The sequence below is a fragment of the Macrobrachium rosenbergii genome, chromosome 50 (assembly GCF_040412425.1).
Source record: "Macrobrachium rosenbergii isolate ZJJX-2024 chromosome 50, ASM4041242v1, whole genome shotgun sequence".
NCBI classification, from domain to species: Eukaryota; Metazoa; Arthropoda; class Malacostraca; order Decapoda; family Palaemonidae; genus Macrobrachium; species Macrobrachium rosenbergii.
Genome location: NC_089790.1, coordinates 8,625,001 through 8,642,500, shown reverse-complemented (window position 1 = coordinate 8,642,500; position 17,500 = coordinate 8,625,001). Strand labels below are relative to the sequence as shown.

The following is a 17,500-nucleotide window of genomic DNA, read 5'->3' as shown; positions in this document are numbered from 1 at the left end:
TCTCGGTACAATGCTGTATGAGCCGCGGACCATGAAACTTTAACCAAGAGGCGGTGGTGGCCTGGTCTATATCGTTGCCAGATGCACGATTGTGGCTAACTTTAACCTTAATGAAATAAAAACTACAGAGGCTAGAGGGCTGCAATTTGTTATGTTTGATGATTGGAGGGTGGATGATCAACATACCAATTTACAGCCCTCTAACCTCAGTAGTTTTCAAGATCTGAGGGCGGACAGAAAAAAGTGCGGACGGACAGACAAAGCCGCCACAAAGGTTTTCTTTTCAGAAAACTAAAACGGTAACTCTCCTTGCTTACTTATTTACAAACTCTAGACATCAAAACCTACACCAATCCAGAAACTCATAGAAAGTAATATATGGAAGAAAAATCATCTCTTGCTTCCTCTCTCCTCACAAACCTCTTCGGTACGTCCTTTGAAATGTCACAATGCGTCAAAATCCCGAACAGACCCTTCCTCAGCTTAACAATGAAACAAAAGGCATTAAACGTGGAAGACTTTCCATCTACCCAACCTGAGTGGCAGCTGAGACGCAGAAAGGTTTCAATAAGCTAATTATAATTGGAGGATGGTGACATCTTGCCTCTTCAAAATGTCGTTACAAGGTCACTGATGAGAATGGGATAAGGGCCTTATCCGTAGGATGCTCACTTTTTCCTGGACAAGATTTCCAGTGAGAGTCAACTTTCTCCAGGTACTTTTATGAACTGGTGATAAAAGGAGTAAGAAATATAGTTAATACAAGCAAATAATGGCTCTCAGATTGATATATAGATAGTACGCTATAAACTTTCACAGTAAATTATCATCCCTATCAGCTTAAATTGATTCCTCTGTATGGAGTTGATTTACGGTTGCTGCTTGTAAATTAAAGAAAAAAAAAGAAAATATAATCTTAAAACGAATTATCTACGCAATATATGTAGAGCAAGACGGAATGAAAAGCAAGAAACGTAGAGGTTTAGCAATGATGGAAAAGTACATCAGTGTGTATTAAGCTTTCATAACCAATTCTGTCTGCTTGAAAGATAAGTGGCTAAAAAAGTGCATGATCTGGCCATGTCAGCAGGAAAGACGAAACAGAAACCCAGAAAATGATGAGTTAGAAGTGTTGCAATGTCCAAAATGCAGCGTAGAAGTGCGTGCAAGCAAGACAAGAGACGTTTGCTGCAGCATGCAAAAATGGACACGACGTACTGCTGATGAGGCTTTTGTAGAAGTTGTACGATGCTGCCCTGAGGATATAAGATTTGCAAAGAAATCTCTTCCTTGAATTAGGATTTAAAAGATAACACTGTAAAAGACTTCTGACCAGACTCCTGACTAGATGCATATTTATCATAAAAATCATTTTGGCTGGTGTCTGGTATCCTGGTACAAAAATATACATGAACACATCATTCTCCAGTTTCTGCTTATGCCCGACATTGCAAATCAAGCGTAACCTAGACAGGTGACGCTGAACAGTCATTCATTATTCCAAAGTCTCTTGATGTGACGGCATAGCTTAACCCTGAAATAATGGGGCTGCATATAAAAAAAAAAAATAGCTATACTTGCGGATTAAAACTCAATTCTTTCGTAATAAAAAACTTAATTCCTCAAAGGAAATTCGAAGTCAAAAGAAAATAATGGTACTTTACAAAGAAAAGTTTTAAGACAATAAAAATGTCATAGACTATAAGAAGTAAAACATGAATATTAATAACGATAATAACTGTGCGGTTTTAGGAATTCTACTGACATACTTGTCATGTCAAAAGTGCTTTCAATATTTATCTTAAGAGTGACTGAGGGAGGGATTGGAAGAAAACAGTAACTATGGTCTATGGGTTCTGACCCTCCAAATGGTAAAGGTAGTTGTATCTCAAGAAGAAAAAAAGGAAAAGTAGATACAGAAGCTTGGAGAATAATAAGAGAACAACGAAAGTATGCCATGTCTGATAGGAGTTGCTTGATTTGACTGTAAATATCTGTAAAACACAATACAGGCGTTGCTTGATTTGACTGTAAATATCTGTAATAAGCAATACAGGCGTTGCTTGATTTGACTGTAAATATCTGTAAAAAATACAGGCACTGCTTGATTTGACTGTAAATATCTGTAAAACAATACAGGCGTTGCTTGATTTGACTATAAATATCTGTAAAAAAAACAGGAGTTGCTTAATTTGACTGTAAATATCTGTAAAAAAAATACAGGCGTTGCTGGATTTGTCTGTAAATATCTGTACAAAACAATACAGGCGTTGCTTGATTTGACTGTAAATACATGTAAAAATCAATACAGGCGTTGCTTGATTTGACTGTAAACATCTGTAAAAAAACAATACATTTGACTAAATATCCGTAGAAAACAATACAGGCGTTGCCTGATTTGACTGTAAATGTATGTGATAAACAATGCAGACAGTTTTGTCTAAAAATGGTATGTAAAAATACTAAGGTTAATTTATTTACAAAACATATGCTAATAAAAGTCGTTTAGAAAAAGACAAAGTATATTTACATACGTATTCTTATAAACAATCAGAAATAACAAACACCTAATCAAGAACAGAAAGAGGAACAGTAGACACAGAACCTTGGAGAATAACAACCGAACAAGGAGGATGGATAAACGTCAGTGAGCAAGCAACGAAAGAGACAGACTGATCAGATAAGAGACTGGAGGTCAGCCGAGACAGAGAGCAGTCAAGCCCTAAAAAAGGGGAATTTAGCTAACACAGACACGGGTCGACCTTCGCAAAAGCCATAGAAATGACAGGAGAAACAACATTGCGAATGCAGAAGTTCTTAGGATGATTACATCACAAGACTAAGATGCGGTACTAGATTACTTGCAGATCTTGCAACACAAATTGATACCGGACTATTGAAGTTGTAAGAATTGTGGAAAATAAATTTTCCACATGTATGCTAAGAGGCATCGCCAACAGCACAAAACAGAACGAGAAATGATTAAGAAAATAGTTTGTGAGTGTCTGAAGCAAATGGTTTCAACAATTTGTTAATGCCACATGGTAGAATAACATAAGTTTTTATTACAAAGAAATGAATGTTATTTGTAGATAAAATAGACTTCCTCCGAAAAAAAAAAACTGAGCTGTGAGGTATCAGTGAACTATAATAATGAAGTGAATCAGTGGTTGGTAAGAATTCAACTGAATCTTAACGGCGACCTAAAAATATCAAGCCTTCCGATATAAAAAGAAATATAGGATGGTAATACGTTGTTATATTCTTGTTTATTAACAAAATCTTTACTTGGTTTTTAATATCAATATGCAAAATCATACACGCTTCAACGACGGCAAAATAGCCAAGGTATCGTGACGAATTATGTAATAAAAAAATGAGGTTCGGGATATCATTATATCCTATGTGGGAATTCTGGGATGATATTCCAAGATGGTGAATTCATGACAATATCTGTATGAAGGAAGTGACATACAAGTCATATACAATGGCAAAACAATTAAGTAGTCATCCAGAATATGCACTGCCCGGCGTAAATATTTAGAGACTTCTAAAGCTTTCAAAACGAATATTGGGAGTAGGGGAGGGGGATTAGGTCTGACAAAGCACGTCTTCATTTCCGTAGTTACCTAATGTTGGACTTTAAAAAAAAAGAATTAAATAACAATACAGCGGAAGAGAACGATAATCTTCACGGTTCTCCTGCTCAACTGCATTCGTTTTATAATTATCCGTTATTATGCCAATGCATTACAATATATATATATATATATATATATATATATATATATGTATATATATATATATATATGTATATATATATATATATATATATATATATATATATATATATATATATATATATATATATATATATTGGCTATAAAATAGTTCCTGTTAAAACAGAATTCCACCTAATAAAGGTGGCCCAATAAAATACCAAAAGGGTAGATTTTACAGCGTTATATCTCAGAGTCAACTGACAGTTGAGTGAGACAGTTGTTTCAAAATATAACACACACACACACACACACACACACATATATATAAATATATATATACATATGTATATATATATATATACAGTATATTGATATATATATATATATATTCATATCCTGCAGTCTATATATATTATATTGATGACTTCACTCCTGCAGTCTGATACAATTTCTTTGATACTACTTTATCATCAATAGAAAAGACTCGTATATAAAACCGCTCACAAACATCTATATATATATATTTTTTATTGTTTTGTTCTGCACGCATACGAAAAGGATTAAGGAAAAAAGCTGACTGTTAGCACAACAATTGTTTCAGTACTTACAATATGACATCAGTATTATCCTACATTTCTTTGCACCTTTTGTTCCCATTATTACCGTCCATCACTGACACTGTGTTTATTCAGAGAGATAAGTTTTAATAGAATATTTGTAGCTAATCTCAAAAAAAAAGTTTTTTTTCCCTCAAGCACTTGATGTGGAACACATCACAATGGCAGTCGATAACCTAGCATGCACTATTTACAAGCAATTATTTTATCCTCCCAAATAAACCTTGTATTCTTTTATTCTCTCTCTCTCTCTCTCTCTCTCTCTCTCTCTCTCTCTCTCTCTCTCTCTCTCTCTCTCTCTCTCTCTCTCTCGTGCAGTTCTCCAGCATTTCCCATTCCTACTTAGCAATTACCATTATCGCGAATATGTGTCCTCCCTCCCCAGAAGGTATGTCCTACAGGACAGGTTTACATTTTTTCGTTTGTTGTCCCCATTCACAACGTCCCCGCCGGCCAGTTAAGAGACTTAGTTCCCAACTTTAGTGGCGTTACGCCCCACGTCCCAAAATAGTCGTGAGGGCTTTGGAGGGCGCTCCTTAAGCGGGTGTCATTTGACACCCAGCTAGGACCAGCTGAACTCGTTTTATGACACTCTTGTCAGTGCTCAGAATCCATGGCCTGTCTTTTGCCTTTCTCCAAAGGGGCCGCTGTTATGGCAGTTACTGAGGCGTTCGGGGGCAAAGTTATCATACCTGTATGTGGGGTCATCTGGAATATGAAGTGTTTTTTAATATAAATATAAAAATATATTAAAATAATGTATTATGATGGATTCTGCATTATATTTCAGACGTAAAATACAGAAAGAGAAATGCGAGTGTGCAGTGCTTTTGTATAATAAGTAAATTTTAAAACAATAAAAAACGAGTAAAAAATGCGCCGAAGTTTCTTCGGCGCAATCGAGTTTTCTGTACAGTCCCGGCCCATGAAACTTAGTCAAGGTCCAGTGGTGGCCTATGTTGTTATTACCTATGACGGTGCCAGAGGTACGATTATAGCTAACTTTAACCTTGAATAAAATAAAAACTACCGAGGCTAGAGGGCTGCAATTTGGTATGTTTGATGACTGGAGGGTGGATGATCAACATACCAACCTGCAGCCCTCTGGCCTCAGTAGTTTTTAAGATCTGACGGCGGACAGAAAAAGTGCGGACGGAGAGACAGAGCCGTCACAATAGTTTTCTTTTACGGAAAAATAAAAATGGAAAATCAAGAGGAAAAAGAGACGGCCGAAGCCACATTCATCATTTAATTCTTGAGTGAAGGATGAAGCCCCTTTGCAGAGAACTTCTACAAAATTAAGTTATTCATATACTACACACATGGGTCTCCGGCATCGCATAAAATACCCATGAGCACACTGCGATATTCACACCTGTCTCTGACGCAATCTCTCGCTTTCAGATTATATAGGCCGTTTTGTTTCACTAGTTATTTATTCTATTCCTTTCTAGCAGTTTTACAAACGTTGCCAGAAAGTAGTAGATGCTAGAAGTACGTTAGCATTTAACGAATTTTGCCTAGAAGTTCTCCTCTCTTGGTGCAAGGCCCAAAAAATATATCATGCCTATCAACTAAGGATTTACAAACACACGTGTGATAATGAACGATACTGAACCTCTTTGAACAGTCACGCAAACACACACACACACACACACACACACACACATATATATATATATATATAATATATATATATATATATATATATATATATATATATATATATATATATATATATATATATATATATATATATATATATATATATATAAATGAGCCACGTACGTCTTTTCTTTTATTCAAGAAAAACTTTTTTGCCCTCAAACCTCCACCACCAAGTTTATCTTAAAACAATTATAAGTGAAAACCATGGCATAAATAGTCCTAATTCAGATCTGTCCTCTTCAAAATTCGTAGGATGTAACTGATCATTACCGTTGCTTTTTCCAGCTCAGAATGAGATGGACTCGTCAAATATTCAGATCACCGCTCAGCTAAAACATGCTTTGCTATAAACATAATGATTTTTATATTCTTCTTTTTTATCCGTATTTCTTTTATGAAAGTTTGTGCGTTCCATCAACAGGAGTTTAGATCTGTACAAAAGTTATGAATTTAAAATTACGGCAATTTACAACTCGTTCAGTCCTGCAGGGGAATATATAATTACAAGCGCTAATTTACTCAGAGTTATGAAGTTAACGATACCATCCTCTTTGAATACTTTGTATGTAAAGAAAACATTTGAGTTTATTACACAATCAGTCGATTAACTAAGAAATATTACCCTTGTAGAGGAGGTAGTGCCGTCATTGCTCCTCACGTGGCGCACTGTAGGCACTTCTAAAGGATGCTAGCATCGTCCCTTCGGCTCCTAATTGCACCCACTTTTATCCTTTGCTTTACCTCCACTCCCATTTCCTTTCTTCAGTCTTGCTGTCCAACCTCTCAAACTATTATTAATAAATCCAACTTTAGGTTTTCACCTATCTTCACCTTTACTTCCCTGTATTTTACCTCCTTTAATTTCTGCATCACTTAAACTTGCTGTTCAACCACTCTAAATCCCTCTTTTCATAGTTTTAGTGCTGAATGGTCGAAATAGCCCCAGTGTTTGGCTCCACAGCCTAAACCTCATAAAAAAAATATTTAATTAAACGAAATATCACGGATACGAGTAATTATTGATATCATACATGGCATCAGTTACACTTAGAAAATTAAGTCAAGAAAGAATTCAGTTATTTCATAGAATAAATACAAAATTCGTTTAAAAAAAATTCAAGTTACTGTTATCACGTCACTTTACAGTATTATATCAACCTATCAATCAACCTGGCTGGGAAAAATATAGAGTAAATATTCCTCCTATTCAATACCGTTACCTTTAAAACATAAGTATGTAACATTTATTTACTGGTTCCCGACAGCAAATGAATTTTAATACATTTTCCCAATGGCTATTGATTGCAAGAAATGAGAGAAGTCACCCAGCTGTTATTTCTGTTAAATTTAGCCTAAAAGCTTTGTTAAAGGTGACGTAATTAACCAGAATGAAAACTAACGGGAAGTGTCTCTAAATCAGCGGAGGTTTCCATTTTTTTTAAGAACCACGAATAAAAGCAATAACTGCCAAATCTAAGCATAAGAAAGAACGAGAATTGGTGTATAAAATTCGGCGATCTTGCTTGTAAGAGGTTATATGAAAGCTGAAACCAATTCTGAGACCAGAAAGAATCATGACTCCGATAACACAAACAGTTCGTGGACTTGGATGATTCAGTCATGAAAATCCCCAAGTGCACTAACGATCTAAAAAAAAAAAAAAGCATAAATGTACTTAGAAGAGATGGTGAGAAAAAGTTAATTTGCATTTGTGTTAGTACAAAATAAAGGAGGAAGCAGGTTGTCATTGGATACAATGGTTAGAAGATGAGCTAAAAGTGTATTTGATCATTATTTGGTTGAATGGAAAAGTAAGACTGATTGAAGTTGAAGTTGGAGAAGAAGGGACGATAGAAGCTTTATGAGTAAAAAAAGTAACTTGATAAGCATAAAATGAGGAGAGTTTATGTGAAGGAAATAGATGAAAAAGGGCTAGGGTTATAGATATAAATTCACACATACATACATACATACATATATATATAATTATATGTATATGTATATATATATATATGTATGTATGTCTATGCATATAAAATGTAATGTACCCATTTTCTTGCTGGCACTTTGTATTTACTGATATTTCTCTCTGAAATGTCAAAGTAAATTGAGTTTTAATCCTAGGACACTCATTTTGCTGTCTCTTAAAGCTCAGTTGCAGTGCATTTCAAAAAAGTTCAAAACGAAAAGTTGAACCAAGTCTAACATAAAAAAAAAATTCTATCATTTGCAGTAAAAATATCAGATAAAACTAAAGCCTTAGAGATAAGAATATATTTTCTTAAAATGCAAAACAATAAAATGTCTTTTGAGTGATATAAAGTTATTGTTATCTATGTCCGCAACTGCGCATAAAAGGTTTGAATAAATACAGTACATTAAAAAAACTATTATTCTCTACAGACCTTTCTTTTCAACAATATGCTCTGATTAGTCTGTGCAAAGTTATTTTGCATGGTATGATTCTCATTTGTAGTCATTTTAAAGCTGAATTCTGTTTTTCGAAAAGCTAAATTGCAATGAAAGGTCAAAATGTCGAGTTAAATTTAGCGATCACAAAAAACTGTGTAAACTTTGCCGTAAAAATAACATTTAAGAAGGACAAAGCAATAAAGATGAATGCAATTTTTTCCACCCGGAAAAACCTTTGCAATTTGCCTTTCCTGTGATGTACTGTTTATTGCTATTTTGCAATCCATTGCAAAGGATATTACCTTGGTTTTGGACGCCATTGATAAGCGACAGGTACACATTTAAAAGGTCAGTTTCATTTAGTTGGTCGTTAATTGTTTTCTTTGTAGCACCCTTTCCTCATTTTTACCTATCCTACATTAATAATATTCAGGAAGCTGGGGACATAATGAAGTAATGTACATAATGTACGAATATATTATCTATGAAATGCAACTGCAAAACTATTACAAGGAAGCCGTCATATTTAAGGTCTGTGTATATATATACATTCTTATATACATACACACACACACACACACACACATATATATATATATATATATATATATATATATATATATATATATATATATATATATATATATATATATACATATATATGACAGGACGATCAGTTTGTGCACATGACGGATTTTCCAGTTTCTGAAATGCTATATTTCACTGTCCTGGTGAAGAGCATCAATAACATTGACTCTGACAGGACTAAAGGGAACGGAATTAAGTTAAATGCACATGACAGGATGACATTAACCCAACCGCATATTTGCACTGGAAGCAAGAGAAAAAATATAAGACGAACTGTTGCTTGCATTCAAGGTCCTTTCATCATAACAGCACAGGACCAAACGCGACGTCAGTGTTTCTGACATAACCATTCATTCGTCTTCATGTCAAATTTATATTTTTTGAGATTACAACAAAGTAAAGTAGAGGTTACTGTAAAAGACTCCTTTGGTGAATTTGGGTGATGGCTGCTGCGACAGGATGGGTATGAGTCTGAGAAAAATATGCACATCACTGAGAATAACTTGATGGGCCTCCAGGTGAAAGAAATCCGAAATAAAAATCCATTACGAGTAAGGTTACTTGTCGCTGCGCCACGACAAGTGACGCGTATTTTAAAGTTTTTTTTTAAGGTATAACATAACGTTCTAAAGTTAAGGATTTTGATGACATTTTGAAATGTCAAACTTAAATATGACAAAAAAAAAAAAAAAAACTCAAGACTAGCCCTGGCTGGTCAGAGGAGGAATCATTTCAAGGTTGATTTTTGCTCAACTTCAACAGTATTTGTTCTCAGGGACAAATAATACTGTTCAGAGCTGACATACCATTATGCAATAGTAGTTCAATGTCATTATTGCAGCAGCTGACTTACTGGAAGCTTTTCTAAATCATAGATTTGAAAAATATTCTGTTTTACGAAATAATAATCCATATAATAAATGAGGATGACTGTAAGATTAATATGAATTAGGAGGAGTTATGAGGTAAGGATGTATGGATATATATATATATATATATATATATATATATATATATATATATATATATATATATATATATATATATATATATATATCAATTTAAAGGAGGTGAAACACCCAACCTTCCTACCGCTGCCATTCTAGAGATCAGAGCCCGTCAACTACCATCGCTCCGAAGATATCACAACCACTGCCTCCAACAACGAGCAACGCCAAAGGGAGTTTGTGAAATTCTGCCACCCACAAATCTCCGCTTATCACTAGCCTCCCGTCTGAGACTCCCAGGCCAGCCCAGCTGACACTACCACGTACCCTTTTCGTGAAGGTGCTACATGTCCAGACCATCTCCACCTCTCCTTTAGTTTCATCGAAATCTACTTTAGTAATTCCCCTCCAGGTAATATTACTCACTTTACCATCTAACTCCTCATATTCTTCTGAGAGCTTCCTTCTAAAATCGACAAATCTTTATTACAGCATCCAGGGTGTGTTAAAGCAATACAGGTTGTACGAATGTATATTTTGAGTTTCTCGTGTAATCTTAATCTGTTTGGTTTCAAAATCTTATTCAGAATGTTCGTTGTTTGATTGGCCACTGTTGGTCTTTTACTAAATTCCAACTCAAGAGAACCTATATAGAATATCAATGTTCCTAAATGTTCTCCATCTGGTTGTTACTTCCCCTTTTGCATACTCTGTCCTCAACAATTCTCTTTGCTTAGATTTATCCGAAGTCCCGTCTCACCAGATATACAATGTGTTCTGTTAAAAGATCTTATTTTAATTTTGTGGTTTTTTTTTTTTATAAAAGCAGCATCCTCAACTTTCTAAGATGAATCCAGTCTACACCTACTCTTCCACCTCCAACCACTTTTAAAGCTGTAAAACCAATAACAAAGTCAAGCAGCAAAGGTGACATAACATTCCTTTCTGGTGTCCAACTATTTTTTGACAAGACTCAGTCACCACTAACTTTGTAATGGATAGTTAATTCTTTAAATATTTAAAAGCCATCAGAAGGGGACTTCTAAATTCCATACACTACTGTACGAAATGTCTTAACACAAATATTCGATCTGTACAACTCCAGCTTCTATTTTCAAACTGGCTCGATCATCCCTAAGCAATATATATGTATATATACATATATATATATATATATATATATATATATATATATATATATATATATATATATATATATATATATATATGTATATACACACATATACATATTATATATGCATATATATATATATATATATATATATATATATATATATATATATATATACAAAAACGAATCTAAAGTACACGGTTGAAACTGGGAGTTGAAGCCAGGTCTTGAAATTTAGATAAGTCGTGGGCGTCAGGTGGCTGACCTGATTTTCAAATAATACACGACTCCACACCGCAGGCACGCCAGGAGAGAGAAGAAAAGTCTTAAAGCTCCGGACGAGACAAGCAAAGACTACAAATTCGGATCTTTTACTGCCTTACTAACTCATCCTGAAAAACAAACATAAACAGACGAATATTTCCGCGCCGTCTCTCTGTGTACTCGTATCTTAGTTTTCATAAAAATATTTTGAAAATTTCTAATCATTATACTAAGTATAAAATAATTATTCAAAATACTACGAAAACACACAGAAGAAGGTAATATATATATATATATATATATATATATATATATATATATATATATATATATATATATATATATATACATATATATAATATTTATATATATGTGTATGTATATATATTTATATATATATAATATATATATATAAATACACACACACACACACACACATATATATATATATATATATATATATATATATATATATATATATATATATATATATATATAAATATATATATATATATTCATTTTATTGACAAACAACCATGAAAAACCGATATTTAGTAAACATAATTTTTTAGAAGATCCTTACATTTTTTCGTTTGATTATACCCAAAGTTTCTCTTGTAAAATTAACATTTAGCATGAAATAATTGTTGATGATAATTAGCCTAAATTTTTACATTTTTTTTTTTTGTTTCTCATTTACTCTCTCCATGAGTCAACTAGCCTCTCTCTTTCTCTCTCTCTCTCTCTCTCTCTGCCTTTGGCTGAAAAGGTTACTTTGTTGAAAAACCAGATCATTAAAAGGTTTAAAATGCCAAGAGGTATTATCGAGATAAAGACGAAATTCTTAATCCATACTTTTCCATTCCCTTATTTATATTGATTTAGTATTACTGCATAATCCTGTGGAATGGAAAATGTATCATCAAAGAATATCTTGACATATTTTCTAATTCTCGTTAAATAAAATTCTGTGGATCGTGAGAAGTGTAAAAATTCATATAGCGTAAATATAACTGTGTAAATTAAGAATATCTGAAAATGGGGAATCAGAAAGAACATTATTCTGATATTTCACTGCACTCTAATACTGTCTGCGCCAATGAAATATTCAGTTAAATTTCAGGTATAAAATAAATACCGTTCGTAATTTCAGATTTTTACAATACTCTTCCAGAAAGTGTGGTTCAAGCTTGCTTTACAAACTGGTGAGAAGACTGCTTATCATCCTAGAATAATAAATTACAGATCTTAAAGAATTCTGAGCCCAGCAAAAGGAATTGAAAAGAATAAACCTTTACCTTTCAGTTACAAAATACAGAGAAGGAATTTAAATTCTGATTATAGGACAGGGAGATGAAAAGAAAGAAGTTTCGCATGAGGATACGAATCTGGGAATAAGAAGCGAAGGGATAAGCCTTGGATGTGAAAGGACAAGAAACGAAAGAGATATCCAGTTTCGGGTACATACAAAACGAAGCAAATTTACGAATTAAAAACGTTGGTCAAAAGGCTAAGACAAAACAGATAAGGACATTTTAAGACTAACAATACATTTTCACAAAAGATAGAAAAGGAACTAATTCTTCTCAGTTTTAAAAGGAAATACGGAGGAGAAAGGGTAAGGGAGTTTTGGCAAGAATGGGGACAATGGAAAAACCGTTTACCTTTGAATGTATCTCTTAACACAGACTCTTGAGATGACGATATAAATGTAAATTAATAAAGTTTAAAAGAGAAAAAAAATCATTTCTGGAGCTTAAATTAAAAGTAAATTCATAAGTCTTCTACTTGGAAAAAGAAATACATTCAGTACAGTTAGTGTGGACACCTTAAATTTCTTGCCACAAAAATAAATTACAAGAAACTGAATTATGAAATAGATGATCATATTTACAACGGACATATGAAACATACCATTCTTGTACACACAATAAGAATGGGCATGTGATGTCTATTTAAATATTCCTGTACATCGTAAACATTATACATATGCATATGCATGCCGCCGACCGCTAATACATGTAGCTGATGAATGCACGGAATTCATTCCTCAGAGAAAACCTTTATCCTCTTACAACCACATTGCCAACACGAACGAAGAAAATTAAAAGGAAGAAGAAGAAGAAGAAGAAGAAGAAGAAGAAGAAGAAGAAGAAGAAGCAACTGACCTTGTACGTGCCCAGGTTGTCGACGACGCAGGAGAGTTTGACGTCTCTCCCGGCCGCGATTGTTACGTTCTCGATGGGCTCGACGAAGCTGGGCTCTTCTGACACAGTCCCCCCTGCAACGAACAGAAAACGTGGGCGATGTTAGAAAGGTAAACAGACATGACTGCCCTAATGTGATTCTCCTTGCATTTTAATACATTTTTATCTGTTTATTAATGAATTTATTAACTTTTTTTCTTTTTAATCCGTGAGATCTCTTCTTTTTATATTTTCCTTTTCTTTCTCTTACTTCCTAATGAGCACCATATGCTTTGGAGGCTTGAATTTCAAGTTAACGGCCCCTGTGGGCATGTTCCATAATAATAATAATAATAATAATAATAATAATAATAATAATAATAATAATAATAATAATAATAATAATACACACGTAAACCAGAAGCTCCTAGTGGCCACTTAAAATACAAGATTAAGATTTAACAAGAGGAATAATGAAATTACAATAAAATTAACTGTGCAATGGTAAATAATTGCAAAATATAGAAAATGAAGTCTTAAAATACACATAAAATAAGTACATATATATAACGATATTATAGCCGTACTCGTATATATGGCGTCGTTATCACAGAAATTCTTGGAAGCGTACCATCCAAGCTATTGCAAAACCTATTTTTGGTGCTTTCAATAATTCATATTAGTGGAAATTGCCTTGGGGCAGACGTCAGGGAATTTTCCATACTGATAACAATGCAAGATTGAAATTTTTCAAGTCTGGCTGATAGCTCTCAATAGAGACTGCTTTAGATTGTTTTATAGTTCTGTGAGAACATTGCTTCATGGCTGTTAAATCCCCCTCTCTCTCTCTCTCTCTCTCTCTCTCTCTCTCTCTCTCTCTCTCTCTCTCTATATATATATATATATATATATATATATATATATATATATATATATATATATATATATACATATATATATATATATATATATATATATATATATATATATCTTCTTCCTCTTCTTTTAACGTGCTTTTTCCCATTTTTGTATGGGGTAATATATATGCCTTCTTTGAAGGACTTTTTGATTTGGCTTTGGGGTAGACCGTAGTCTCGATCGGCTGCCCTGCCTGACATCGCTTAGACCCCGGTAGCGTATGTTTCATGTATCATACCCGACCCAACGCCCTTTCTTCCCAGCAGCGAGAAGTTGTAATATACATATATATATATATATATATATATATATATATATATATATATATATATATATATATATATATGCATACAAATATATAAAATTATATAATATATATATATATATATATACTATATATATATATATATATAGAGAGATATATATATATATATATATATATATATATATATATATAGAGAGAGAGAGAGAGAGAGAGAGAGAGAGAGAGAGAGAGAGAGGAAATTTAACACAACCATGTGTTAAATGTGTGTGTGTGTATGTGTGTAGGTACGTATGTATGTATGTATGTATGTATGTATATTCTTGTATACGACATAAATCCTAATTCATATGCCAATTAACGAAAACAGTAATAAAATTTACATACGGTAATTGCAATTGTTTCCAAGCTTTACAGTGTTTTCAAGTCTAGTGAGCATCAAAGGCCTCAAACGCATTGTGTTTGCGAAGCATTAATACTATATTGGCGGAATCCGATTTGTCCTTTTTCTGGGATATTTTTGGTGAAAAAAAAAAAAAAAAAATTTTTGTTTTGTTTACAGATCATTAACAAACAAGACACGAATGAATCTTTTATGCTTGAGATGTCTACATTTCTAGTTAAAGATATATATTTAGTCCTGCTGATCTTCGTGTTATGGGTCGAAATTAGCTTGCTCCATGGGCATCAGCTGATCCAAAAATATTTAGCATTGTAATGGAAATTAGGAGCCTGAGAGAAGGCTGGAGAGACCATTGGCAACACACTTTGATGTTAAATGTCTAAAAAAAAAAAAAGCTTAATCATATTCTGAAAAATGAATAAACGAACATATAAATAAATAAATGTCAATACAGTTATCGTAAAACATAAATGAATGCACGTACTCTGTATGGTAATGCAATAAAAGCAAAAAAAAAAAAAAAAAATTTTAATGCTTTCTAAAAATAATCCATGCATGCATACATACATATATAATTTACATACATACAAACGTCCATAAGTAAACATGTTTGAACCCAAAGCATTTAAAACAAAGGTTATAATTCACTGACGATTCAAAAAGATTACGAAACAAAACAAAGAGGAGTTCGTAAAAACAATAATTGATTTCGAAATACATTAAAAAAAAGAAAAGAAAATGGCCATATGATAAAAGAAAGCTGAAGAGAGTAAATTAGAAAATAAACCAACCAAACTATACTTCTAAAATCCAATTTTTTCAAAAATCTGCATTCTCTCCTTATGTGCTCACCATGTCAAAGCACTCTGGTGTACCTTGAATTTACTGTCAACCTTTTCAGTAATTCTTTATCATCTCCACAAGGTTTCATCTTTCAACACTAGTCATTCTACGTAAACTTTCGAGCAACTGATCGTAACACCAGCTTTCGTCAGCATTCAACAACGATGCCACGCTTCCAGGGAGGAGAGTTGGACCAAAACTCCATTCATACATTAAAGACTTTCATTCCTCATGCAAATTCGGCAGTTTACTTTCCTAGCTTCGCTTATTTTGTGCCTAATAATTTTCCTTTATTCTTTAAGAGTTCACCAGTTAGTAATGATTTTATTTCACCAATGAGTTCTTATTATGTTGCATTCATAAAAATCAATTTTAAATATGAAAATTAAGAGCCACTCTCATTTATAGTTTCTTGAATATATATTTCCTTTGTATGTAATGAGAGGCTTTGTGCTTCACCGGAAATATTTAATACAGTGTACACGCAATAAAAAAATTATCAACTCTTAAAAAATTTTCATCCTTGACTGCTCGGAATAATGATCTTGCCCAAGTTAGTTATTTATTTTTTTAGTTTTCTGAAAAGAAAACTACTGTGCCGGCTTTGTCTGTCCGTCCGCACTTTTTTCTGTCCGCCCTCACATCTTAAAAACTACTGAGGATAGAGGGCTGCAAATTGGTACGTTGATCATCCAACCTCCAATCATCAAACGTACCAAATTGCATCCCTCTAGCCTCAGTAGTTTTCATTTTATTTAAGGTTAAAGTTAGCCATAAACGGCCGCCTGGCAACGACACAGGACAGGCCACCACCGGGCAGTGTTTAAGTTTCATGGGCCGCGGCTCATACAGCACTATACCGAGACCACTGAAAGATAGATCTATTTTCGGTGACGTTGATTATACGCTGTACAGAAAACTCGGTTGTGCCGAAGAAACTTCGGGGCATTTTTTACTTGTTTATTTCAAGTAAACAGAAGAATAAATATTCTATTCAAGTAAGCAAATTCTAGCGACATTCCAATAGTCCACCTTTACAAGTAAACACCTATTAATATGGAAAAAAAATCGGTTATTATCGTACAACAATGATGTAAAAAAAATTAATAAGATAAGGTCACTTTAAAAACTATATTTTCCCAAGAAAAAACTTGGTCAAACATTCTGGAATCGTCATAATTATGCAATATATTTGGTAAATGTGTTAGTGTTGTTTAAAACAATAAGCAACAACATCTCCAGTAATAATATAGAAAGAAAACAAAGAAGTAGAGGAAGAATAAAGACCCTTCGATAAATTCTAAAAGTTGTGGTTAACTTGAACTGGATACACAACCATATCTCTATTGTGACGTTCTCGCTATCTCAGCTGTCATTCAGAAGTAAATAAAAGGGGAAAAGTTCAACTCGAAGAATAAAGGAGCTATAAAAGGCACAACGTACAATATTTACCTTTTAATAACCTTGTGGCAAGGAGGATGACGAAGCAAAGGCAAGAATAGATACTTAACTGCTGGTGTCAACTATTCGAGATGGCA

At 33.4% G+C, this 17,500-nt stretch overlaps 1 protein-coding gene across 2 annotated transcripts in view; it reads right to left on the bottom strand.

Annotated features, from left to right (window-relative positions):
• LOC136832583 (lachesin-like) overlaps positions 1-17,500 on the bottom strand; it is a 578,121-nt gene that overhangs the window by 237,398 nt on the left and 323,223 nt on the right. For both annotated transcript variants that reach the window (XM_067093660.1, XM_067093659.1), the window contains exon 3: positions 13,519-13,631. In XM_067093660.1, coding sequence (XP_066949761.1) covers positions 13,519-13,631 — 113 coding nt within the window. The remainder of the gene's footprint in view (positions 1-13,518; positions 13,632-17,500) is intronic.